We start from the raw sequence: 27225 nt of genomic DNA, 5'->3' as shown, positions 1-27225 counted from the left end.
GTGGACATTATGGAAACTATTTGGAATTTTCGTCTCGTTGTCGTGACCGCTCTTTCCTGTGGATTTCTGAACATAACGCAAACAAACGGAGGTATTTTGGATATAAAAATCACCTTTATGGAACAAAAGGAACATTTGTTGTGTAACTGTGAGTCCCGTGAGTGAAAACATACGAAGATCAAAGGTATTAATTTGATTGATTTTCAGATTTTCGTGACCAAGCTACCTGATGCTAAGTGTACTTAATGTTTTGTCATGCGATCGATGAACTTTTTTAAATTTTTTATTTCACCTTTATTTAACCAGGTAGGCTAGTTGAGAACAAGTTCTCATTTGCAACTGTGACCTGGCCAAGATAAAGCATAGCAGTGTGAACAGACAACACAGAGTTACACATGGAGTAAACAATTAACAAGTCAATAACACAGTAGAAAAAAAAAATGGGCAGTCTATATACAATGTGTGCAAAAGGCATGAGGAGGTAGGCGAATAATACAATTTTGCAGATTAACACTGGGGTGATAAATGATCAGATGGTCATGTACAGGTAGAGATATTGGTGTGCAAAAGAGCAGAAAAGTAAAAAAAAAAAACTTACACAAACGCTTGGATTGCTTTCGCTGTAAAGCATAATTTCAAAATCTGACACGACAGGTGGATTAACAAAAGGCTAAGCTGTGTTTTCCTATATTGCACTATGCTATTCAGTGGTTGTTGATGACACTTATCCCGTTAGTGGGATTGCAGCCATAACAAGTTAACAAATTAACTTCTTCAAAAATGAAGGAGAAGCAAGATGTAAATATTGTCATTTTTTTCCTCTTCAGTTTCACTTACTTAGCTTGTTTATCCTACTGAAACACTCTGCTCAAGCAGAGGGATGCTATATTAGCTAGCTGGCTATGACACTGGAACTCTTGCAAGTCATGGTAAGCTTTTTGGTATTACTCATTTATTGCCACCTGGGCCCGCTGGTGGAACTGCTTACTGACTGTACACCGTAACGTTACTGCATGATTATAACATTAGTGGGTTTACTAACACGTTAGTTCTATTAGCTATGCTGACTAATATGGTGACAATGATGTAAACTGTGTCTAGCGGTTTGGCTTGGAAAGGTTTTTTTGCCTGGTTACACAGCTGATGTGTTGTGCATTGAAGTCCACAAGCGAATGGAAGAGGAGAGTGCATAGATGCAAGATAAATACAACATGGCTGCTATGAAAGTGAACTGTGTTTACGCATGATATGGGGTGTATTTATTCTGCCAATTCTGTTCAAATGTTTCTTAAAGGGAAGCAAACGGAACACATAAATATACCTGCATTTGTCCAATAGAAACTCGTTTGCAACTGTTGGACTAATGATTACACCCTATATCAGCTAGATGCAGGTAAGTGTGTCACTGTCATCTCAAATGTGTCTCTCGACCTGTGTGCACCTAAACTTTCATTCATAGGCTAGGTTGTAGCAACATCATGATGGGTATAGGGAAAATTTGAGTATCATGTAGTAGCCTAAACCTGTTACATTGAACTGGGTGAATAGAATATGAATGAGTCATCCAACATGCTGTAATAAAAATAAGGCCAAGCTCATGAAAAAAAATAGTCATCCCTAATCTTAAACGGAACCTGCCGCCACTGGTTTAGATGTGTGGTTGCTGATAGCGTCATATTTCAGAGTTCTCTGGAAAGGGAACAGAACAACAATGGAGCAACTGCAACGGTGGGGGAAGTGGTAGTGTAGACAGAAGGAATAAGGAAGTTACCTGACTGATTAAATATTAAAACAGAAAATTTGGCACTGTAAACGCGCCTTTAGTGTATGCACACATTTTAGACAGGAATTTTGACATTTTTATTGTTAACTATTTGCCTTTCAGAGTAACAATGCTCTACAAGTTGCTGTATTGTAGACAAATAAATATGACAGTCACTACGTTTCCATCAACAGTTTGAGAGTACTGTATAAAAATAAATCACAACATCCATGATGGAAACAGGAAGTTTCAGGTACAATTTTATAAATACCGACCGATAACTTGTTCGTTCGACATGGTGGGATATTTTTATGTAGGTAAAATGTATGGTGGTGGAAACCCCTTCAGTTGCAAATACTTGCATAATAACCATCATATCTTCAAATTGAGACCTTCCAGGCTGTAGGCATACCGGTAACTGCCAAAATAAAGGAAACACAATGATGTGAGTCGGTGTGACACTGGAAATTGTATTTAGTAGCCTACTGTTGCTTCCTAATTTCAACAGTAAAAATTCAAGGATGTCTGACGTCCAGTATCTATCTAATTTGCCCCTCTTTAATTACTTACAACTTTAGTGTTGATCTGTATGTTATCTCCATTGGAGAAAATAATACAGAAGGAACTAGAATGTATTTATCTAAGCAATAAGGAAGTTACCTGACTGTTGAATTATTAAACAGAACATGTGGCACTGTAAACACATCTTTAGTGCATGCACACAGACTGGAATTGACCTTTTTATTGCGGTCTACTTTACATTATTGCAGATAATTAAATATTTGACTTACAGAGCAACATCAAATTAACTTGTTGGGGGGGGGGCCTCCTGGTCGCGGCCGGTTACGACAGCCTGGGCGCGAACCCAGAGTCTCTGATGGCACAGCTGGCGCTGCAGTACAGCGCCCTTAACCACTGCGCCACCCGGGAGGCCCCCCCAACAAGTTAATTTGATGAAAACAACTATGGTGGGAAACTGAGCGTATTGATTTTGTGGATTTTAGTATATTCGCATGAAAATCTGTCGCCAACTGAAAGGAAATCTATCTACAGAAAAACACAAAGTATTCATGATACAGTATAAACGTGTATTGTAACCCAAACCAAAAATAAAGAATGATAAACAAGGGTTAAAGTACATGTGTGATGTACAGTATGTTACCAAGTGGATAACACTTATCTACAGTATAAACCTACTGTCATAATACATGTTTTAATGTAATGACGCAAACCTCTTGCTTTATGCCTTCCTCATGTCTCAAATCAAAGTTCACCTTACAGTGAAATGCTTACTTACAGGCTCTAACCAATAGTACAAAAAAGGTATTAGCTGAACAATAGATAAGTAAAGAAATAAAAACAGTGAAAAATAACAGTAGCGAGGCTATGAAAGTAGCGAGGCTACATACAGACACTGGTTGGTCGGGCCAATTGAGGAACTATGTACAGTTAAAGTGACTATGCATATACGGTAAATAGAGTAGCAGCAGCGTAAAAGAGGGGTTTGGGGGAACACAATGCAAATAGTGTATATTAAGTGTATATTCCAATGATAAGAGCCACTGTAAAACCCAATTTGCCCAGAACAAGGATAACATTGAAGATTTGTTCAAAGAGTATCTGAGAAGAGAAAAAAAAATGAAAAAATTAAAAGTGACATGAAAATGTGTTGACACATTGCATTTCAAAGCATAGTTATCAAAAAGACACATGATAAGCATTGTGATTTAAGATTTAAAGTGGAGGCAACACAGTGACCTTTTTATATGGTTACCTAAAAGTTTAACAGAGTTCAGGCTTCATTGAGAGCAGAGGTTTGACACTGAGCTTACCGTTCTCTTTGGCACAATCCATTTGTCACCAATTCCTGAATTTCCAGCGAGGTGAACAGAAGACACAAAACCATGTTAAATCGACTTACATTTAAGAAATTCCAATATCTTGACTGGTGAGATGAGACATTAATGTTCACAGGTTGACTCTTGGCCTAGAGGCAGAACTGAGCGATTGTCCCATTGGCCAGATGCAAAGTAAAAATTCCTTATATTGTAAAAATTTGTGGAAGAAAAAAATGCTTTTTGGTCTTCATTTAAAGTTTGGGTTAGGCATTAGGGTTATCACTATTCCGAGCTGCCTCCATGACATAAAAACAGTAACCTGCTTAATATTCACAAATCTTACTTTTCCTCTGGTAACTCTGGTTGCAACAGAGGTATATGAACATCAAGTAGAACAGAGCCACCCAGGCTGCATACCCTCCCATCACTTTCATGCGCCAGTGTATCGAGCAGCACTTCTCAATTTCCTCCAGACCCACAAATATGGCCACCACTGTGTTAGAGAGAGGGATGAGAAATACCGAAGGAGAGAAAAGCACATGTACAGTTGAAGTCGGAAGTTTACATACACCTTAGCCAAATACATTTAAACTCAGTTTTTCACAATTCCTGACATTTAATCCTAGTAAAAATTCCCTGTCTTGGGTGAGTTAGGATCACCACTTTATTTTAAGAATGTGAAATGTCAGTCTGGCTTTTTTATGGCGGTTTTGGAGCAGTTGCTTCTTCCTTGCTGAGCAGCCTTTCAGGTTATGTCGATATAGGACTCGTTTTACTGTGGATAAAAATACTTTTGTACCCTTTTCCTCCAGCATCTTCACAAGGTCCTTTGCTGTTGTTCTGGGATTGATTTGCACTTTTCGCACCAAAGTATGTTAATCGCTAGGAAACCGAACACATCTCCTTCCTGAGCGGTATGATGGCTGCGTGGTCCCATGGTGTTTATACTTGCGTACTATTGTTTGTACAGATGAACGTGGTACCATCAGGCGTTTGGAAATTGCTCCCAAGGATGAACCAGAATTGTGGAGGTCTACATTTTTTTCTGAGGTCTTGGCTGATTTCTTTTGATTTTTCCATGATATCAAGCAAAGAGGTACTGAGTTTGAAGGTAGGCCTTGAAATACATCCATATGTACACCTCCAATTGACTAAAATGATGTCAATTAGCCTATCAGAAGCTACCAAAGCCATGACATAATTTTCTGGAATTTTCCAAGCTGTTTAAAGGCACAGTCAACTTAATGTATGTAAACTTCTGACCCACTGAAATTGTGATACAGTGAATTATAAGTGAAATAATCTGCCTGTAAACAATTGTTGGAAAAATTACTTGTCAACACACAGATGTCCTAACCGACTTGAAAAAACGATAGTTTGTTAAGAAGAAATTTGTGGAGTGGTTGAAAAATGAGTTTTAATGACTACAACCTAAGTGTATGTCAACTTCCAACTTCAACTGTAGCTCGAGTGAGAGATGTAGGGAACCATTACATATGTACTACTAACTAGGTTGAGTAGGTTAAACCTGAAGATATGATCGTATGCACTGTCAACACCACACTATAGTGTAGTGTATACTGTAGTAAGCCTTCTATAGAACTAATCTATTTTTTGTATTTCAATTTTTTTTATCTAGGCAAGTCAGTTAAGAACAAATTCTTATTTAAAATGACGGCCTACACTGACCAAACCCGGACATCACTGGGCCAATTGTGCGCCGCCCAATCATGGCCGGTTGTGAAACAGCCTGGAATAAAACCAGGGTGTCTGTAGTAACGCCTCAAGCACTGAGATATATTGCCTTAGACCGCTGCACCACTCGGGAGCCCTAAAATATAATCTAACCCTCAGAGATTGTTGATTTTGTTCGCAACCTTATAGGGTTCCACCAACCTAGAAGAGAAAGATTTCTTGTAAACTATAGGTTCACAGGAAGTTGGTGGCACATTAATAAGGGACGACGGGCTCCTTGTAATGGCTGGAGCAGAATGAATGGAATCAAACACATGGTTTCCATGTGTTTGATGCCATTGCATTTGCTCGGTTCCAGACATCATTATGAGCCACTCTCCCCTCAGCAGCCTCCACTGTATAGGTTAGATCTGACAGTCAACTATGCTTCACCATGAGCTATGACCAATTGTTCTCCTTCAGTTATAATAAAAAAGGTGAAATTTCTTACTGGTAAAAACCTCAGTTGTGAAGGAAATCACTCTGAGAACCAGATCACAGATGGACCTCCTGAAAAAAATACACATAACATGACATCTTTCCTAGTGTGAGGTTCAATTCGGGTATTTTCAACACACATTTTCAGGCTTTGATCTGAGGAACTCACAGTTCATGGCTGGGCCCAAAGGGTAGAAAAACAACAATCGTTTGTCCCAAGCTCAGGACCATTGCCACACCCACAACAGCCACAAGAGTTATCTATAAGACAAAAGCACACACACATTTCATCTCAACATGGAGTTTACCCCAACCCTGTACAGCAGTACAGTGTTCTGGCAGGAATAAAGTCTCTACACTATTATAAACTGGGTAGTTTGGGTCCTGCATTCCAACCATGTGTTTATGACATTATAAACTGCGTGGTTCGAGCCCTGAATGCTGATTGGCTGAAAGCTATGGTACATGAGACCGTGTGACAAAACATTTATTTTTACTGTACTAATTACGTTTGTTACCAGTTTATAATGGCAATAAGGACTTTGTGGTATATGGCAAATATACCACGGCTAAGGTCTATATCAATGCACTCCCGCATTGCCTCGTGTTAAAGAACCGCCCTTAGCCATGGTATATTGGCCATATATCAGACCCCCTCGTGCCTTACTGCTTTAATATACCATGGGTATGACCTAAATTTACACTACTTGTTAACTGTTCTATTTATGTTGGTAACCGGTGTTTGGAGGATATATTGGTATGGGTGTTAGGCAAACTGTGCCAATATATCCTCTAAACACCGGTTACCAACATAAATAGAACCGTAAACAAGTACTGGATGTTTGTGTCATACCCATGGTATATTTAAGCAATACGGTACGGAGGGGTGTGGTATATGGCCAATATAGCATGGCTAAGGGATGTTCTTAGGCACGACAACGCATTTGGTTACCAACGTAATTGGAGCAGTAAAAATACATATTTCAGCGTACCGTGGTATACCACGGCTGTCTGCCAATCAGCATTCAGGGCTCGAACCACCCAGTTACCAACATATTCAAATAATGATTGACATATTTTCATTAACTTAATTTGTATGATTTCATTCATACTATTTCATCCTTCCACAAGATATAGTCCCGACACAAATCTAGGGTTGCTACCCAAGCCGGCTGGTTGTTCGTTCTATTGGTTCGGTTGATAGAGACGCGACCCGTCGTTCAGTCTTTTTGTTCTGTATCAATACACAGTGACCATTTGTTCTTAATGTTCCATTGCCATACTGGCTTCCAATGTTATTTTTCCTTGCTTTCTATCTAGCCAATTATGGCTAATTTAGAGTCACCTCAAAAAAGTGTAGCCAGATTAACAGCAACGTAGCTGTATTTGCATTTGTTTAAGATGTTTTCAGAACAGGGCTCCGGGCAGCCGAGCGGAAATGGAGGAAAACTCGCCTCCCTGCGGACCTGGCATCCTTTCACTCCCTCCTCTCTACATTTTCCTCTTCTGTCTCTGCTGCTAAAGCCACTTTCTACCACTCTAAATTCCAAGCATCTGCCTCTAACCCTAGGAAGCTCTTTGCCACCTTCTCCTCCCTCCTGAATCCTCCTCCCCCTCCCCCCCTCCTCCCTCTCTGCCAATGACTTCGTCAACCATTTTGAAAAGAAGGTCGACGACATCCGATCCTCGTTTGCTAAGTCAAACGACACCGCTGGTTCTGCTCACACTGCCCTACCCTGTGCTCTGACCTCTTTCTCCCCTCTCTCTCCAGATGAAATCTCGCGTCTTGTGACGGCCGGCCGCCCAACAACCTGCCCGCTTGACCCTATCCCCTCCTCTCTTCTCCAGACCATTTCCGGAGACCTTCTCCCTTACCTCACCTCGCTCATCAACTCATCCCTGACCGCTGGCTACGTCCCTTCCGTCTTCAAGAGAGCGAGAGTTGCACCCCTTCTGAAAAAACCTATCTCGCTATCTCTCTCAGAATGACCTTCTTGATCCAAATCAAAGACTAGTCATTCAACTGAGACTGCTCTTCTCTGTATCACGGAGGCGCTCCGCACTGCTAAAGCTAACTCTCTCTCCTCTGCTCTCATCCTTCTAGACCTATCGGCTGCCTTCGATACTGTGAACCATCAGATCCTCCTCTCCACCCTCTCCGAGTTGGGCATCTCCGGCGCGGCCCACGCTTGGATTGCGTCCTACCTGACAGGTCGCTCCTACCAGGTGACGTGGCGAGAATCCGTCTCCTCACCACGTGCTCTCACCACTGGTGTCCCCCAGGGCTCTGTTCTAGGCCCTCTCCTATTCTCGCTATACACCAAGTCACTTGGCTCTGTCATAACCTCACATGGTCTCTCCTATCATTGCTATGCAGACGACACACAATTAATCTTCTCCTTTCCCCCTTCTGACGACCAGGTGGCGAATCGCATCTCTGCATGTCTGGCAGACATATCAGTGTGGATGACGGATCATCACCTCAAGCTGAACCTCGGCAAGACGGAGCTGCTCTTCCTCCCGGGGAAGGACTGCCCGTTCCATGATCTCGCCATCACGGTTGACAACTCCATTGTGTCCTCCTCCCAGAGCGCTAAGAACCTTGGCGTGATCCTGGACAACACCCTGTCGTTCTCAAATAACATCAAGGCGGTGGCCCGTTCCTGTAGGTTCATGCTCTACAACATCCGCAGAGTACGACCCTGCCTCACACAGGAAGCGGCACAGGTCCTAATCCAGGCACTTGTCATCTCCCGTCTGGATTACTGCAACTCGCTGTTGGCTGGGCTCCCTGCCTGTGCCATTAAACCCCTACAGCTCATCCAGAACGCCGCAGCCCGTCTGGTGTTCAACCTTCCCAAGTTCTCTCACGTCACCCCGCTCCTCCGCTCTCTCCACTGGCTTCCAGTTGAGGCTCGCATCCGCTACAAGACCATGGTGCTTGCCTACGGAGCTGTGAGGGGAATGGCACCTCAGTACCTCCAGGCTCTGATCAGGCCCTACACCCAAACAAGGGCACTGCGTTCATCCACCTCTGGCCTGCTCGCCTCCCTACCACTGAGGAAGTACAGTTCCCGCTCAGCCCAGTCAAAACTGTTCGCTGCTCTGGCCCCCCAATGGTGGAACAAACTCCCTCACGACGCCAGGACAGCGGAGTCAATCACCACCTTCCGGAGACACCTGAAACCCCACCTCTTTAAGGAATACCTAGGATAGGATAAAGTAATCCTTCTCACCCCCCTTAAAAGATTTAGATGCACTATTGTAAAGTGGCAGTTCCACTGGATGTCATAAGGTGAACGCACCAATTTGTAAGTCGCTCTGGATAAGAGCGTCTGCTAAATGACTTAAATGTAAATGTAAATGTAGTGACATTTATTTGGATACATCCATAACAATGAGCTAATGAGGCGTGATTTCACCTGGCATAGAAAATGTGCTCCCTCATGCTCCCTCATCAATCAACCCTTAGCTGTGATATATTGGCCACATACCACAAACCCCTGAGTGGCCTTATTGCTATTATAAACTCGTTACCAATGTAATTAGAGCAGTAAAAATACATGTTTTGTCATACCGTGATATACAGTCTGATATAACACGGCTGTCCGCCAATCAGCATTCAGGGCTCGAACCACCCAGTGTATAATTGCCAATATACAAAACACCCTTGGGCCTTATTACTTAAATAAAGAATATAACAAATAATTGATACTCACTTGTATTGACTCCCATAGCAGCAAAAGAATAAAGGCAATGATGGCTGCAACCATTGAGAGAGGACACAATATCTTGAACCCCTGCAACAAAATAACTGTTTTCATAATTACCCAGCATTATACTAATAGAATAGACAGTATGGCACTATAGACACTAAACATTTCCAGACAAAAGATCGTAGAGGTACTGCTTTAAACCAGAATCATCTACACCATGACTAAGTGCAGTAGGACCAAAGAGCAAAACATCCCGGTTCGTATCCACAATGAGTCTCAGAAAAGGTCCTAGGAATCCTATCAGAACAACAACAAAAAACTGCCAGCTCATAGTAGGTTTTAGGGTGATGTTAAGACACTGCTCAGACAGTCAACTCATAAGTTTCACAGATGGTAATCATGACATTTTGAGGTACTGCAAAGGAAATATCGAGCTCTATTCAATCCGTATCGCCAAAGTTCAGTATTACTGTCACGTTTACTCCCGCCCCCCCCCCTCTGTTTATATGTGTCATGTCTGTACGCTACTCGTGTTTCTTGTTTTGGTCCATGTTCTCTTATTTATTCATTTCACTCCCTGTACTTGCTTCCTGATTATTAGCGTACAAGTTACAATTACAGCGGGATTGAAATTTAAAGGCAATGTTTTTGCGTTATCCCTTTGATATAATTTGCCTGACAAAATCACTTTGCCAACTCTTAATTTTTGCCTAATATGTTGGCATGCATAACCTTAATCTAAACCGTTTTGAATAATGTGATCGACATATTGCACTAAATCATACAGTATGATTGTATGTTAAAAGTGGAATTTTGATAATATTACCATTATATCAACAACTCTGAATCTCTTTAGCACAGTAAGCATCAAGTCACTTGCAGATAATGCTCCATAAAACGCAACGCCGGCCCTAGCCTTTTTGGGGCCGTAAGCAAAGTTTTGCTGGTGGGTCCCCCCCACCTCACAGGCAAAACATTTGACAAAACATTTCCTGCATTTATACACATTGTGCCATGACTTGGTAGTTGGTATTTTATTAGGATCCCCATTAGCTGTTGCAAAAGCAGCAGCTACTCTTCCTGGGGTCCACAAAAACATGAAACATAATACAGAATTACATAATACAGAACATCAATAGATGAGAACAGCTCAAGGACAGAACTACATACATTTTTTTAAAGGCACACGTAGCCTACATATCAATGCATACACACAAACGATCTAGTCAAATAGGGGAGAGGCGTTGTGCCGCGTGAGTTGTTACATGATCTGTTTTTTGAAACCAGGTTTGCTGTTTAATTGAGCAATATGAGATGGTAGGAAATTCCATGCAAAAAGGGCTCTATATAATACTGTACATTTTCTTGAATTTGTTCTGTGTTTTGGAAATGTGAAAAGACCCCTGGTGGCATAAGTGTGTGTCAGAGCTGTGTGTAAGTTACTATGCAAACAATTTGGGATTTTTAGCACAATGTTTCTTATAAAAAAGAAGGGATGCAGTCAGTAACTCCTTAACTCTTAGCCAAGAGAGACTGGCATGCATAGTATTTATATCAGCCCTCTGATTACAATTAAGAGCAAAACGTGCCGTTCTGTTCTGGGCCAGCTGCACGAGCCCTTTGAGTCTGGTTGATATTTCGATTACTACAAGTTTAGATAGCTGGCTAGACTAATTTAACAATCAAAAAATGTTAGCTGACATGGGCCAATTGAGTGACTGTCAGTAGGCAGGTTTCCAATGACCCAGGTTTATATGACAAAAGCAATGTTGCAACAACAAAAACATTGCAACATGTGTAATGGAAACAGCCTTAACTTGCCTTGCTTTTCTGGTTGGTTGGATGCAAGTTTCACCATCAAATTATTTCACATCTACAGGAGTTCCAGTGTACCGTGGCAATACACTGGCACGAGATAATTATTAGAATATGGCAAATAATTGTCAATTCTTCATGAGACAGATAGGTGGGAATCACTGGACACGTTAATGGAAATATAGCTTGTGACTGACATAAGAGAAAAACTGCTGACGCACATCCATATTTTGACATTGCGCCTTGTGTATTCTACTATTCTAACTCTCAACAGTAAGTTGAGTCCCCCTTACATCCCCCTGGTTGGCTGGATGCAAGTTTCCCCATCAAATTATTTGAGATCTACAGGAGTGCAAGTTTCCCCATGGCACGGCCCGTGGCTATACACTGGCACATGATAATTATTAGAATATGGCAAATTTGTACATTCTTGCATTCTATCCATTCTGGCTTTTGGGACAGGAAACCGATAGGTGGGAGAATCATTGTAGGAGTAAAATGTCTATATTCTCCTCACTTACGACCAATTTCCTACTCTGGGACGCTTTGTGGACACGGCCCCAGCTGTACGAAGTCATGGAGATTTTCCTAAACAAGACACTGAAAGAACTAGAAGTAAAATATTGAAATCCATATTATGACTTACCTTATGCCAAAGTGTCTGGCCTTTTGGAAGACTCATGACCAAGAGTGAAGGCCGAATGAGAGCGCTAATAAGCATACACGTAGAGGGTGCAGATGGGTGCAGAGCAGGAGTAGGAGTAGGGATAGTAGGAGTAGGGATAGTAGGAGTAGTGATAGCAGGAATAGTGATAGCAGGAATAGTAGGAGGAGTGATAGCAGGAGTAGTAGGAGGAGTGATAGTAGTAGGAGTAACAGTAGTAGTAGAAGTAGTGATAGTAGTAGGAGTGACAGTAGTAGTAGAAGTAGTGATAGTAGTAGGAGTGACAGTAGTAGTAGAAGTAGTAGGACAGGTGGTGATATTAATGGCCTCTGGTATCCAGAACTTCATCATGTCTTTAATAAATGTGACTCTGAAAAATATCAATAAACATGCTTTCAGACAATGTCCCTTTTACTCTAGTGCGACAACAGCATATTACAGTAAATTCATTCATTAATGCATGAATAATGACCTGAAATAGAAAACTCCTTTGTATGGTGCTCTCCACTTGGCTTCGATGAATGTCTTGGCTTGGTTGTTTGGTTGGGTAACAGCAGCTGCCTACACACACATTTTACAGTCATGGATAGACTCATCAAAGGTGTCATACAGTTCATTTCAAAGCACCTTAGCTTGATGACACCTTTTACCAGTATCATTGTCTGGACATGAGACTGATGTTTGACCATGTGAGATGAGGAATAAGGAGGGTAAAAGAAAGTGCAATAAGAGGGTAACTAAGCAACAAGAGGGGGATACCACTTCTATTAGAGCAGACTCACTGGATTCCCACTGCACTCAAGAAGGAGGCTGTGAGCGGGAGTGAGCAGAGTGAAGGTGCCAACGGCAGGTCCATCCTGTGATGCCCTAGCCTCCAACAGAAACCCTTTAAACTTCGTGGCAAGATCAGCATTGAGTGACACTGTAACACATTAATAGAAACAGACTGGTTCAATCTTTTCAAACACAAAAATAGTAATATATTGTAGGAGGTACCAACTATACTGAACAAAAATATAAATGCAACGTGTAAAGTTTTGGTCCCATGTTTCATGAACTGAAATAAAAGATCCCAGACATTTTCCTTATGCACCTAAAGCTTATTTCTCTCAAAGTATGTGCACAAATTTGTTTATGGCCCTTTAAATGAGCATTTCTTTTTTGCCAAGATAATCCATCCACCTGACAGTTGTGGCATATCAAGAAGCTGATTAAACAGTATGATCATTATACAGATGCACCTTGTACTGGGGACAATAAAAGGCCACTTTAAAATGTGCAATTTTGTCACACAACACAATGCCACAGATGTCTCAAGTTTTGAGGAGTGTGCAATTGGCATGCTGACTGCAGGAATGTCCACCAGAGAATGTAATGTTTATCTCATTACCATAAGCCGCCTCCAACGTCGTTTTAGAGAATTTGGCACTACATCCAACTTGCCTCACAACCACAGACCATGTGTAACCACGCCAGCCCAGGACCTCCATATCCAGCTTCTTCACCTGTGGAATCGTCTGAGACCAGCCATCCGAACAGCTGATGAAACTGTGGGTTTGCACAACCAAGGAATTTCTGCACAAACTGTCAGAAACCGTCTCAGGGAAGCTCATCTGCATGCTTGTCGTCCTCATCAGGGTGTTGACCTGACTGCAGTTCGGCGTCATAACCGACTTCAGTGGGAAAATGCTCACCTTCAATGACCACTGGCACGCTGGAGAAGTGTGCTCTTCATGGATGAATCCCGGTTTCAACTGTACCGGGAAGATGGCAGACAGCATGTATGGTGTCTTGTGGGCGAGCGGTTTGCTGATGTCAACGTTTTGAACCGAGTGCCCCATGGTGGCGGTGGGATTGTGGTATGGGCAGGCATGAGCTACGGACAACGAACACAATTGCAATTTATTGATGGCAAATTTAATGCACAGAGATACCATGACGAGATCCTGAGTCCCATTGTCGTGCCATTCATCCTGCTCCATCGCCTCATGACGCAAGGCTCTGTACACAATTCCTGGAAGTTGAAAATATCCCAGTTCTACCTGCATACTCACCAGACATGTCACCCATTGAGCATGTTTGGGATGCTGTGGATCAATGTGTACAACAGCGCTTTCCAGTTCCCATCAATATCCAGTAACATCGCACATCCATTGAAGAGGAGTGGGACAACATTCCACAGGCCACAATCAACAGCCTGATCAACTCTATGTGAAGGAGATGTGTCATCCTGCATGAGGCAAATGGTGGTCACATAAGATACTGACTGCTTTTCTGATCCACGCCCCTACCTTTTCTTTTGTAATTCCCAGTCATGTGAAATCCATAGATTTCCTTATATGAACAGTAACTCAGTCAAATCTTTGAAAGTCTTGCATGTTGCGTTTTTATATTTTTGTTCAGTGTATAATGGGTTCTGTACCATCCACTATTAGGCTTCACATATATAATACATTATGTAACCCATGGTTCATCAAGCTTGTCTGACAAGGCCCAATTAGGGCTGCGTTTACACAGGCAGCCCAATTCTGTTTTTTCCCACTATTTATTATTTTGACCAATCACATTAGATCTTTACGAGTCAGATCTTTTTCAGAGCTGATCTGATTAGTCAAAAGACCAATAAGTGAAAGAAATATGAGAACTGGGCTACCTGTGTAAATGCAGAATATTACCTTCAATATTCTTAAATGCATTTATTAATTTACTCCAAGGTGCACACATTTATTCACATGCACATGCACACAAACACACACACATTCAGGGTGCTTTGATCTTTACCTATAGTCTCATCTCCTGCAGCACTGGAACAGAAATGTTTAGGGACACTAAACGGACCACTCTCAGGTGTGGGAGAACCATGGTGGGGCAACATTGTGTCACAGGACATGGTATTACTAGCACCACCACTAAAACCAGTCACAGTTTCAATGGTGGCAATGCCAATCAAAATGATGAGGACCATTTGGGCGGAGCACATCTGAAAAGCAGGGTGTATGTCAAAGCATTGTTTCTTAAAATATCTTAACTTCCACAGTGTGGTAATCTTTATATAAAAGTAAAGTACCCACCATGAGTGTATTTGACCCCCAAACCTTGACTAAGGTAGGCTAGGCGACAACAATCAGCTCTACTGTTGAAATTTTAGGATAATTTGTATCCAATCAGTGTTTGATTACTTTATTGTAGACGGGTTGCCTCCCACATTAACAATGTTCCAGTATACTGCCCTAGGTCTGGGATTTCCTGAGACTAACTTTGAGGAGGTTGTAAAATCATATGCAGTGGTACTATTGAGGAAAATGTCAATTAAAGTATGGTGTCCCAGATGCCCACTATCTATGGTCATAACATCTGTCTAGAAAAGACTCCATGCGTTAATAGCCTATGCGGTAAACAGATGACAGTTTACAGACGGCACCAGTGGTTGATTTGGGCCAGAGCATTCCGGAACACCGTACCGGCACTTCTAATTTTTGGGGAATTACGACCTGGCTTGTCTAAAATAAATAGCCTATTGCTGGCACAGATTCACACGCCGAGGCAGAAAAGGTTGATCAAAGCGGAATGAAGGCGGGATCTTTATTGAATAGCAATGGAGAGTGGGCATTCATTCCCTGATTCTGCTTCGTTCCAATGTATTTGCTGCTAGTCTGTGAATCTGTGGGTGACAGGGGGCTGTTCGAGATTGCACAGATTGTAAATACGCCAGGCTGAAATGGCATGATGCGCTGTTCCAAATGGTCAAATTAGGGTTTGTAAACAGTGGCGGAACATGAGTTTTATACATGGGGTGGCCAGGGGTGGCCAAGGATACTTCAGGGGTTCCATAGACCATGGCAGAAAATTAGTGTGTAATCCTAACCTGGCATCTAAGGAGCATGAATGAATCCTATGATTGCTGATTAGAGGTATAAGTGATATCCCTTAACTCAGAGTTCTTCAATGTGGCAGATAATGTAGTCCAAAAGGGTTACTTTACTGTAATTATTTAACATACTATGAATAGTCAGTGTCTCTACCTCGGAACTGCAGCTCAATTTCTCAATTTGCAGGTTTTTATCCTAGTGTTACTGTAATTTAATTATGCCAATGTGCTTACATCAATTGAAAGCCCTTAATCTATTTTATGAGAATTTGTAAGATTTCTTGTTTGCATAAAATAGAAGCAGACCAGTCTTTCAATAATAGGTAATAGAATTTATTTAACAGAATCCCCTCCTCCCGACCGGGACAAAGTGAGGTGAAAAGTTCATTCTAACTTACTAACACACTCCCAGATAACTTTTGACCCCTCAACATTATCGATCACCCAGACAGTTTTAATTAACAGAAAACCTAGGAATGCACTCACTGCCTTATCTAAAAACTCCAGAGCTAAGTTTCTCTAGGGTGAACCATAGGCTAACGACCTTATGTGTTTACACAGTCCAACCCATTTGTTTCTGTCTAGTTGGAATGGTGTTCATTAACTTTTTATTACTCCTTGTCCGTGTCACACAATCCCTTCTTATGAACTCATATTGTCAATCACTTATAAAACAGAGTATAAGTTTACTTAGTTACAATTCTATTTAAAATGGGGATATTGTTTATTCATTTATCCATAATAAATTCAACACCTAGGTAGATTTAAAAACAACATAATTTGAGGTGACTTAACCTGTCATCAACCATTGTTGTGGGTTTTAATCCGTTATAAAGCTGAGAAGCTTCTCACGCAAGACGCACTGCTGACTGGTGTAACAACAGAAATCTTACAAAGTCGAAATAGCTCATGTGAGACCTCTTTAGAAGGTTCTAGAAACACAACAAAGTCAAAGACAGTAGACGGTCTGTCCCTTCCACTTTTCTCTCTCTTATCAAGAAGCCACTTGGTTTGATGAACCTCATGTTTGAAGTCCTTTAAATCTGACTCAAAGGTCTGAGCAAAGGCAAACAGAGGCTCCTCATTCAAGAATGTTGTACTCTTTGGGTTGAGAGACTGGACCCCTTGCATTATCTCGCAATTCTTCTTTGAATAACACCTCTGCAGCTCAGCTGTGAGACTGTCAAGCACCTGATAAAAGATAGCTCTTTGGAAGCTCTCACCATAACTTTGGTCACTATTTTTCTGTCCTACAGTGCTCATGTAACGGATGTGAAATGCTAGCTTAGTTAGCGGTGGTGCGCGCTAAATAGCGTTTCAATCGGTGACATCACTTGCTCTGAGACCTTGAAGTAGTTGTTCCCCTTGCTCTGCAAGGGCCGCGGCTTTTGTGGAGCGATGGGTAACAATGCTTCTTGGGTGACTGTTGTTGATGTGTGCAGCGGATCCCTGGTTCGCTCCCGAGTATGGGCGAGGGGATGGTCTATAGTTACACTCATCATCAATGAGTCGTGAAATCTTAAGCTTGTTTTAGGCTGTCTTTTACGCACTGTTTGTACACTTATTTTACAGTGCTCTGAAATCTCTTCAAGCTCTTTCCATAGTTCTCCAAAGTAACCCTCACTTCTGTAGTCCTGTAATGTGTCTGTAAGGGCACCTACTAGATCCACAGCCCTTGTGAGGTCAAGAGAGATTGATTGGAGCATGTCAGAAAGACATTTGGCATCACCAAGCACTTTCCAAAAGGTAACCAAAAGCCCTATGGAATGTAAACTTATCTGAGAAAGAAGGCCCCTTGCTTCCACTGATCTACAGTGGGGCAAAAAGGTATTTAGTCAGCCACCTATTGTGCAAGTTCTCCCACTTAAAAATATGAGAGAGGCCTGTAATTTTCATCATAGGTACACTTCAACTATGACAGAAAAAATGAGAAAAACATTTTTTAAATTCCTTTATTTGCAAATTATGGTGGAAAATAAGTATTTGGTCACCTACAAACAAGCAAGATTTCTGGCTCTCACAGACCTGTAACTTCTTCTTTAAGAGGCTCCTCTGTCCTCCACTCGTTACCTGTATTAATGGCACCTGTTTGAACATGTTATCAGTATAAAAGACACCTGTCCACAACCTCAAACAGTCACACTCCAAACTCCACTATGGCCAAGACCAAAGAGCTGTCAAAGGACACTAGAAACAAAATTGTAGACCTGCACCAGGCTGGGAAGACTGAATCTGCAACAGGTAAGCAGCTTGGTTTGAATAAATCAACTGTGGGAGCAATTATTAGGAAATGGAAGACATACAAGACCACTGATAATCTCACTGGATCTGGGGCTCCACGCAAGATCTCACCCCGTGGGGTCAAAATGATCACAAGAACGGTGAGAAAAAATCCCAGAACCACACGGGGGGACCTAGTGAATGACCTGCAGGGGGCTGGGACCAGAGTAACAAAGCCTACCATCAGTAACACACTACGCCGCCAGGGACTCAAATCCTGCAGTGCCAGACGTGTCCCCCTGCTTAAGCCAGTACATGTCCAGGCCCGTCTGAAGTTTGCTAGAGAGCATTTGGATGATCCAGAAGAAGATTGGGAGAATGTCATATGGTCAGATGAAACCAAAATATAACTTTTTGGTAAAAAATTAACTCGTCGTGTTTGGAGGACAAAGAATGCTGAGTTGCATCCAGAGAACACCATACCTACTGTGAAGCATGGGGGTGGAAACATCATGCTTTGGGGCTGTTTTTCTGCAAAGGGACCAGGACGACTGATCCGTGTAAAGGAAAGAATGAATGGGGCCATGTATCGTGAGATTTTGAGTGAAAACCTCCTTCCATCAGCAAGGGCATTGAAGATGAAACGTGGCTGGGTCTTTCAGCATGACAATGATCCCAAACACAACGCCCGGGCAACGAAGGAGTGGCTTTGTAAGAAGCATTTCAAGGTCCTGGAGTGGCCTAGCCAGTCTCCAGATCTCAACCCCATAGAAAATCTTTGGAGGGAGTTGAAAGTCCGTGTTGCCCAGCAACAGCCGCAAAACATCACTGCTCTAGAGGAGATCTGCATGGAGGAATGGGCCAAAATACCAGCAACAGTGTGTGAAAACCTTGTGAAGACTCACAGAAAACATTTGACCAAATAGGGTATATAACAAAGTATTGATAAACTTTTTTTCTTGACCAAATACTTATTTTCCTCTATAATTTGCAAATAAATTCATAAAAAATCATACAACGTGATTTTCTGGATTTTTTTCTCATTTTGTCTGTCATAGTTGAAATGTACCTATGATGAAAATTACAGGCCTCTCTCATCTTTTTAAGTGGGAGAACTTGCACAATTGGTGGCTGACTAAATAATTTTTTGCCCCACTGTATCTGACTGATCTGACCTTGACATTCCACAGTTCCTGAAATAGTTCCACAAACAGGTGTAAGTAGCCAAGTGTGATCCACTTCTGACACTAGTGTAATGAATTCAAATAAAATGTTACTCTTCACATGCTTCATAAACAACAGGTGTAGACTAACAGTGAAATGCTTACTTACGGGTCCTTTGTCAAAAATGCAGAGATAAAGAAAATCGAGAAATAATGGAAACGTTGTAATAGTAATAATAAATACACAATTGCCCTCTAATTAGACCTCTGCTGTTTTCAACCAGGATCTCAGCGATCACTGCCTCATTGACTGTGTCCGTTATGGGTCCGCAGTCAAACGACCACCCCCCATCACTGTCAAACACTTCTGCGAGCAGGCCTTTCTAATTGACCTGGCCCGGGTATCCTGGAAGGATATTGACCTCGTCCCGTCAGTAGAGAATGCCTGGTTGTTCTTTAAATGTGCTTTCCTCGCCATCTTAAATAAGCATGGCCCTTTCAAAAAATGTAGAACTAAGAACAGATATAGCCCTTGGTTCACGCCAGACTTGACTGCCCTTGACCAGCACAAAAACATCCTGTGGTGTACTGCACTAGCATCGAATAGCCCCCGCGATATGCAACTTTTCAGGGCAGTCAGGAACCAATCAATATACACAGTCAGTTAAAACCTGTTGTGACTAGGGGGGAGTATTTTCATTTTTGGAAAAAAAACGTTCCTGTAGTAAACTTGGTAATTTTGTCAGGACAAGATGCTAGAATATGCATATAATTGACAGCTGAGGATATAAAACACTCTAAAGTTTCCAAAACTGTAAAAATATTGTCTGTGAGTATAACAGAACTGATGTTGCAGGCGAAAGCCTGAGAAAAATCCAATCCGGAAGTGCCCCATGTTTTGAAAGTGCTGTGTTCCAATGAGTTCCTATTGAGCAGTGAATGGGCTATCAACCAGATTACTCTTTCTCCGTATTCCCGAAGGTGTCTACAGCATTGTGACTTAGTTTTACGCATTTATGTTGAAGAATACCCGTAAGCGGCTACATTGCGCAAGTGGTTACCTGATGCTGCCAGAGAGATTCTCGCGTAAAATACAGAGGTAGCCATTACTCCAATCGGTCCTACTGAAAAACTAATTGTCCCGATGGATATATTATCGAGTAGATATTTGAAAAACACCTTGAGGATTGATTATAAACAACGTTTGCCATGTTTCTGTCGATATTATGGAGCTAATTTGGAATATTTCTTGCTGTTTTCGTGACTGCAATTTCCGGCCGATTTCTCAGCCAAACGTGAAGAACAAACGGAGCTATTTCGCCTACAAAAATAATATTTTTGGAAAAAAGGAACATTTGCTATCTAACTGGGAGTCTCGTGAGTGAAAACATCCAAAGCTCAAAGGTAAACGATTTAATTTGATTGCTTTTCTGATTTCCGTGACCAAGTTATCTGCTGCTAGCTTGACAAAATGCTAGGCTATCGATACATTTACACAAATGCTTGTCTAGCTTTGGCTGTAAAGCATATTTTGAAAATCTGAGATGACAGGGTGATTAACAAAAGGCTAAGCTGTGTCTCAATATATTTCATTTGTGATTTTCATGAATAGGAATATTTTCTAGAGATATTTATGTCCGTTGCGTTATGCTAATTAGTGTCAGGCAATGATTACGCTCCCGCATGCGGGATGGGGAGTCACTAGAGGTTTTAAGAAAGCAAAGGCTAGCTTTTTCAAACAGAAATTTCCATCCTGCAGCACTAATTCAAAAAAGTTTTGGGACACTGTAAAGTCCATGGAGAATAAGAACACCTCCTCCCAGCTGCCCACTGCACTGAGGCTAGGAAACACTGTCACCACCAATAAATCCACGATAATCGAGAATTTCAACAAGCATTTTTCTACGGCTGGCCATGCTTTCCACCTGGCTACCCTAACCTCGGCCAACAGCTCTGCACCCCTGGCCCAAGCCCCCCGCTTCTCCTTCACCCAAATCCAGACAGCTGATGTTCTGAAAGAGCTGCAAAATCTGTATCCCTACAAAAAAAAAAAAAAATTTTTTTTTTTACCTTTATTTAACCAGGCAAGTCAGTTAAGAACAAATTCTTATTTTCAATGACGGCCTGGGAACAGTGGGTTAACTGCCTGTTCAGGGGCAGAACGACAGATTTGTACCTTGTCAGCTCGCAACCTTCCGGTTACTAGTCCAACGCTCTAACCACTAGGCTACCCTGCCGCCCCAAATCAGCTGGGCTAGACAATCTGGACCCTCTCTTCCTAAAATTATCCGCCGCCATTGTTGCTACCCGTATTACTAGTCTGTTCAACCTCTCTTTCGTATTGTCTGAGATTCCTGAAGATTGGAAAGCGGCCACAGTCATCCCCCTCTTCAAACGGGGAGAACCTCTAGACCCAAATTGTTACAGACCTATATCCATCCTGCCCTGCCTTTCTAAAGTCTTCGAAAGCCAAGTGAAGGAACAGATCACCGACCATTTTGAATCCCACCGTATCTTCTCTGCTATGCAATCCGAATTCTGGGCTGGTCACGGGTCCAAAACGATATCATTATCGCCATCGATAAATACCGTACTGTGCAGCCGTCTTCATCGACCTGGCCAAGGCTTTCGACTCTGTCAATCACCTCATTCTTATCGGCAGACTCAACAGCCTTGGATTCTCTAATGACTGACTCGCCTGGTTCACCAACTACTTCTCAGATAGAGTTCAATGTGTCAAATCGGAGGGCCTGTTGTCCGGACCTCTGGCAGTCTATGGGGGTGCCACAGGACTCAATTCTCGGGCCGACTCAATTCTCGGGCCGACTCTTTTCTCTGTATATATCAATGATGTCGCTCTTGCTGCGGGTGATTCTCTGATGCACCTCTATGCAGATGACACCATTCTATATACATCGGGCCCTTCTTTGGACACTTAACAAACCTTCAAACAAGCTTCAACACCATACAACACACCTTCCGTGGCCTCCAACTGCTCTTAAATGCTAGTAAAATTAAATGCATGCTCTTTAACCGATCGCTGCCCTTACCAGCCCGCCCGACTAGCATCACTACGCTGGACGGTTCTGAAAACTTAGAATAACAAACTCCCTCACGTGCACCACCTCAGACTAAACCCCACCTAAATACCTAGGATGTAAAGTAATCTTCTCCCCCCCTTAAAAGACCTAGATGCACTATTGTAAAGTGGCTGTAAACTCTCCTGGATAAGAGCGACTCACATTAAGCATCTCCAATCCAAAATTAAATCTCGAATCGTCTTCCTATTTCGCAACAAAGCCTCCTTCACTCATGCAGCCAAACATACCCTAGTAAAACTGACTATCCTACCGATCCTTGACTTCGGTGATGTCATTTACAAAATAGCCTCCAACACTTTACTCAGCAAATTGGATGCAGTCCATCACAGTGCCATCCGTTTTGTTACCAAAGCCCCATATAGTACAACCTACCACTGCGACCTGTATGCTCCCGTTGGCTGGTCCTCGCTTCATATTCGTCGACAAACCCACTGGCTCCAGGTCATCTATAAGTCTTTGCTAGGTAAAGCTCCGCCTTATCTCAGCTCACTGGTCACCATAGCAACAACCACACATAGCACACGCTCCAGCAGGTATATTTCACTGGTCATTCCCAAAGCCAACACCTTGTTGGGCCACCTTTCCTTACAGTTCTCTGCTGCAAATGACTAGAATGAATTGCAAAAATCACTGAAGTTGGAGACTATAATCTCCGTCACTAACTTTAAGCGTCAGCTGTCAGAGCAGCTTACCGATCGCTGCAGCTGTACACAGCCCATCTGTAAATAGCCCATCCAATCCCCATTTTTGTTTTTCTGCTCTTTTGCACACCAGTATTTCTTCTTGCACATCCTCATCTGCACATCTATCACTCCACGGTAAATTGCTAAATTGTAATTACTTCACCGCTATGGCCTATTTATTGCCTTACCTCCTTCATTCATTTGCACACATTGTATACAGATTTTTTTATTGTGTTATTGACTGTACTTTTGTTTATCCCATGTGTTACTCTGTTGTTTTTGTCGCACTGCTTTGCTTTATCTTGGCCAGGTCGCAGTTGTAAATGAGAACTTGTAAATGAGAACTTCTCAACTGGCCTACCTGGTGAAATAAAAATGAAATAAAAAAAATTAACTAAACATTCATATACGCATGTATTACTAGCACAGATGTAAACAATGTTAGGTTAAATTGGGAACCGATCTCTCTTATCTGATTAGCTGTCTGGTAATGGAGCCAAAGGTCTAACAATAACTTACACAGAGACTCAACTCACGTATAAGTTGTTCAGGAAACCTAAACCTGATGCTAAACATGAAAACTTACTTCATATATGATGCTTTCACCAATTGCGAAAAGAGCTCGTGGAGATGTGGAAATATTCTCTCTTCTGTATGTTCTTCTTATTCATCTGTATCTTGCAAGCAATGTTATAATTCTCACTTCCTCGTCCTCAATTTAAAAACGTCAAAATAAATGCTTCTTTCAACAAGGGGCTACTGCCAGTAGCGAATTACATTTTGGGGTGTCCAGTGCCACCCTGGACACACCTCTGGCTCCGCCCCTGTTTGTAAGCTCATCGTAAGTAATGGAAATTAGTTTAATAATTGGTGTTAATATAATTAATGAAAGCACACTATTGAATATGGTCAATCAATAAAAATAAAAACATATCAGGCATTATAGGATTGACCCTTCAGTACATGCCTGTGGTGCTGCGTGTGTGCCATTGAGAGTGGGCCATTGCCCGAGGAGAGAGAGTGCAACATTTCAGCAGCAGGTATGGAATAATGACTGAGACTAACAACTTGCTGTGCATAGAGCTATCCTGAAACATGAATAGTTGCAACACAATTTCACACTCAATTCATGGAAATATGTACAAAAAGTTTTTCAGCAGTTTTGGTGTGTTTTTGTGGAGCCTACATTACACAATTTTCTTCAATGCATTTAATACAAGGCTCCACTTTTTTGTTTACATTACACCATTTATTTCATAATGCATTTTACACGAGGCTATTTCAAATTTTATGAGGGTTGCCAGACTGGAGACAAAGACATATCATTATTTTTATTTTTCGGTATCGATAAAAGTATTTGATTGGGGAATGGGGATACACATGCTCACCTTGTTTGTATTCATGTTATAGCCAACTTTGACTTTTGTATTAATTATTTTGTATAAAATATTTGTGTTTATTTACATCCTATGGGGTTTAAGATAAAGGGAACAGTGGTATAGGAGAGTATGAAATGAAGAAAAAAAAGCCTTGATTCTAGGCCGTAGAAAATCCTACATCCATCTCATTAGATCAGAACAGGATGTATCAACAGTGATTCATATTACTGGTTTGCATCCTAAAAAAAAGGATAGTTGTGTTTTGCTGCATAACACACGTACATTATTTGTCTACCCATATGATGTGGATCATTGTTAGGTTATTGATATTTAAGCTTCAGTAACAAAATAACACCATGGTTGTAATAACACTTTAAACAGGTCCTTTGTAAATGTGTAGAATGTGTTCGCTTAACGTATGTAAATTCAACAGTTACACAGGATTTTCTTCTGAATAACTGGTCAGGGCATAACACTTTCCATTCAGCTTCATGCATCTTTGCTGCAAGGCTTAATCACACCTTAACTGAATAATTCTGTCACGCCCATTGTTGCTTATCCATTGTTCACTCGACATATCAATGTAATTACACCCAACACAATGTTGAAAAACAGAATGCTTCCCATTGCTAGATCACAGAACTAGACGTGAGCTGGACGTGATCCCAACACTGCCACCAATGTAGAGGAAGAAAGTGAAAGCTGCAACAGGGACTCTAACCAGGGCTCATACATTGAAAAGTGAGCACTAATGGCTGTTGCCATGAAAGCTTAGTAGGCCTCTGGGCAGACGCAGTAGGCCTATAATGCTGGCTTATGCTTTGTTACAATAGCCTAAGTATATAAAATCACTGACACGGCTGTAATAATTATCATGAAATGACCTTGTCAGCCAACATAATTATTTATATTATATGTACCTGTTTAACTGCATTGATATGGCTTAATTGATCTTAGTCCAGATTCATTATAGTTGCAAATACCATGCAGATGCACCAGGGGAATTCTGTTTCCCCATATTTATTGATACATTTCCCATCATAAAGATGTGACCCCATTCCCCAATCAATACCTTAATTGATACCATACAAAAAAAATGGACAAATACATATTTTTACTCCAGTCTGGCAACCTTCATAAGATCCGACATAGCACCAGTTTCGCAGTATTAAGAGAAAACAAGCATAGAAAACAGCATTGGCATTAATAATATAACTATTTTGGTGAGAACCTGGTTGATTAACAATATTGGGTTGTTAACACATTTAAAATATATATATATAAATAAATGTGTGTGTGGGGGGGCAGTGTAGAACACCATTGCCCAAAATACATTGCTCTAATAACTTTCAAATTATTATTCTGAAGTTTGCCCCCCCCCAACAAATTATTTTCCTATGAATGAAATCACACAAAAATGTATATTATCCTACCAAAAACGCACAAAATCTGCTGATACACTTTATGTATATATTTGCACGAATTGAGTGTGCAATTGTGTTAATATTTGTGCCTTATATATAATCATGTCTAGTTAGATACTTTGCTTTGAAGTAGCCTACCTTATACATTTGATTCCTGATTTATTGAATGAGGGAATCATTTTATAAAGACAACGGTATTTAGTAAGGGTGGCAACCATCCTCCAGGAGAGCTACTGGGTGTGCAGACTTTTGTTCAAGCCCTTGTCTAACCACAGTGTGGCCTAAACATCAGCTGCTCAACAGGACCTTGATAAGCAGACTTGGGTGTTTCAGGGCTGGATGAAAACCGAAGCCTGCACACCCAGAAGCTCTCCAAATGGAGGGTTGACCACATGTTGACAACATATGACTAACAGTGCAGTTCTATTTGGGGGGCTTTGATCAAGGGCACAACGCAGGAGGTGGTAAGTCTACGTGGGATCAGACACAGCAGCTTTCCAGTGTCAATAATGCTTACTATTTCATTTGGGCTATAATAATAGTCATAGAGAAATAATTAACAGTGAATAATCAGAAGTCACTATAGCATAATGTAATTTGTGAATTTCAGTGAATGGACTGACATGGAAAAAGACAGCTCCTGCACTTATTCCATCCCAAGTCAAGGACTGGGTGGCACTTGGAGACAGTCAGTGACAGTATGTTACACAGTCGTGCAAAGTATTTAAGTAAAAATTCTTTAAAGTACTACTCAATTCGTTTTTTTGGTAACTGTACTTTACTATTTATATTTTTGACAACTTTACAACTTCCCTACATTCCTTAAGAAAACAATGTACTTTTTACTTCATATTTTTTCCCTGACACCCAAAAGTACGCTTTATATTTTGAATGCTTAGCAGGACAGGAAAATGGTCTAATTCACCCTGGTCATCCCTACTGCCTCTGATCTAGTAAACTATGTCAGTGGTAGGGCGTTCCCTGGCTATAATTAAAATTAAAAAACAAGAAAATTGTGCAAATTCTGGTTGGCTTAATATAAGGAATTTGAAATGATTTATACTTTTACTTTTGATATTTAAGTATATTTAAAACCAAATACCTTTAGACTTTTACTCAAGTAGGATTTTACTGGGAGACTTTCACTTTTGTCATATTCTATTAAGGTATCTTTACTTTTACTCAAGTATGACAATTGGGTACTTTTTCCACCACTGATGTTACGGAATGTAACCAAAGATATCTAAGGCCGATAACAGAATGTAGAATGGACTAACGGAATTATCACCGTAAAGAAAAGTGTTTTATTTCTTACCTTGATTCAGGAAGGAGCGAAGTACGTCGCCAACGCGCGGACTGAAAATGGAATGCCACTACACTAGTTTGATACGTATCAGTGGGGATTAGAAGTCAGTATACA

General features: G+C 41.3%; 1 protein-coding gene across 4 annotated transcripts; it reads right to left on the bottom strand.

The window, feature by feature from the left end:
- Positions 1-267: 267 nt before the first annotated feature.
- LOC115109184 (putative ferric-chelate reductase 1) lies at positions 268-27225 on the bottom strand. Of its 4 annotated transcripts, none has more exons than XM_029633841.2 (11): positions 27121-27224; positions 14749-14947; positions 12750-12889; positions 12440-12528; positions 11950-12337; positions 9492-9572; positions 5942-6033; positions 5786-5844; positions 3944-4093; positions 3595-3629; positions 268-2180 (listed from the first exon to the last, which is right to left on the bottom strand). In XM_029633841.2, the coding sequence occupies exons 2-11, from the start codon at positions 14945-14947 to the stop codon at positions 1950-1952; spliced, it is 1464 nt and encodes a 487-aa protein (XP_029489701.2). In that variant the 5' UTR covers positions 27121-27224; the 3' UTR covers positions 268-1949. The 4 variants fall into 4 exon arrangements, with proteins under 4 accessions (XP_029489701.2, XP_064865728.1, XP_029489700.2 ...); XM_065009655.1 differs by lacking the exon at positions 268-2180 and adding an exon at positions 2490-3382 and having other exon boundaries at positions 27121-27225; XM_065009656.1 differs by lacking the exons at positions 14749-14947; positions 27121-27224 and adding an exon at positions 14022-14614.

The sequence above is a fragment of the Oncorhynchus nerka genome, linkage group LG25 (genome assembly GCF_034236695.1).
Source record: "Oncorhynchus nerka isolate Pitt River linkage group LG25, Oner_Uvic_2.0, whole genome shotgun sequence".
Classification (NCBI taxonomy): domain Eukaryota; kingdom Metazoa; phylum Chordata; class Actinopteri; order Salmoniformes; family Salmonidae; genus Oncorhynchus; species Oncorhynchus nerka.
Note: the sequence above shows the minus strand (reverse complement) of the source record. Positions and strands in the feature narration are given on the sequence as shown.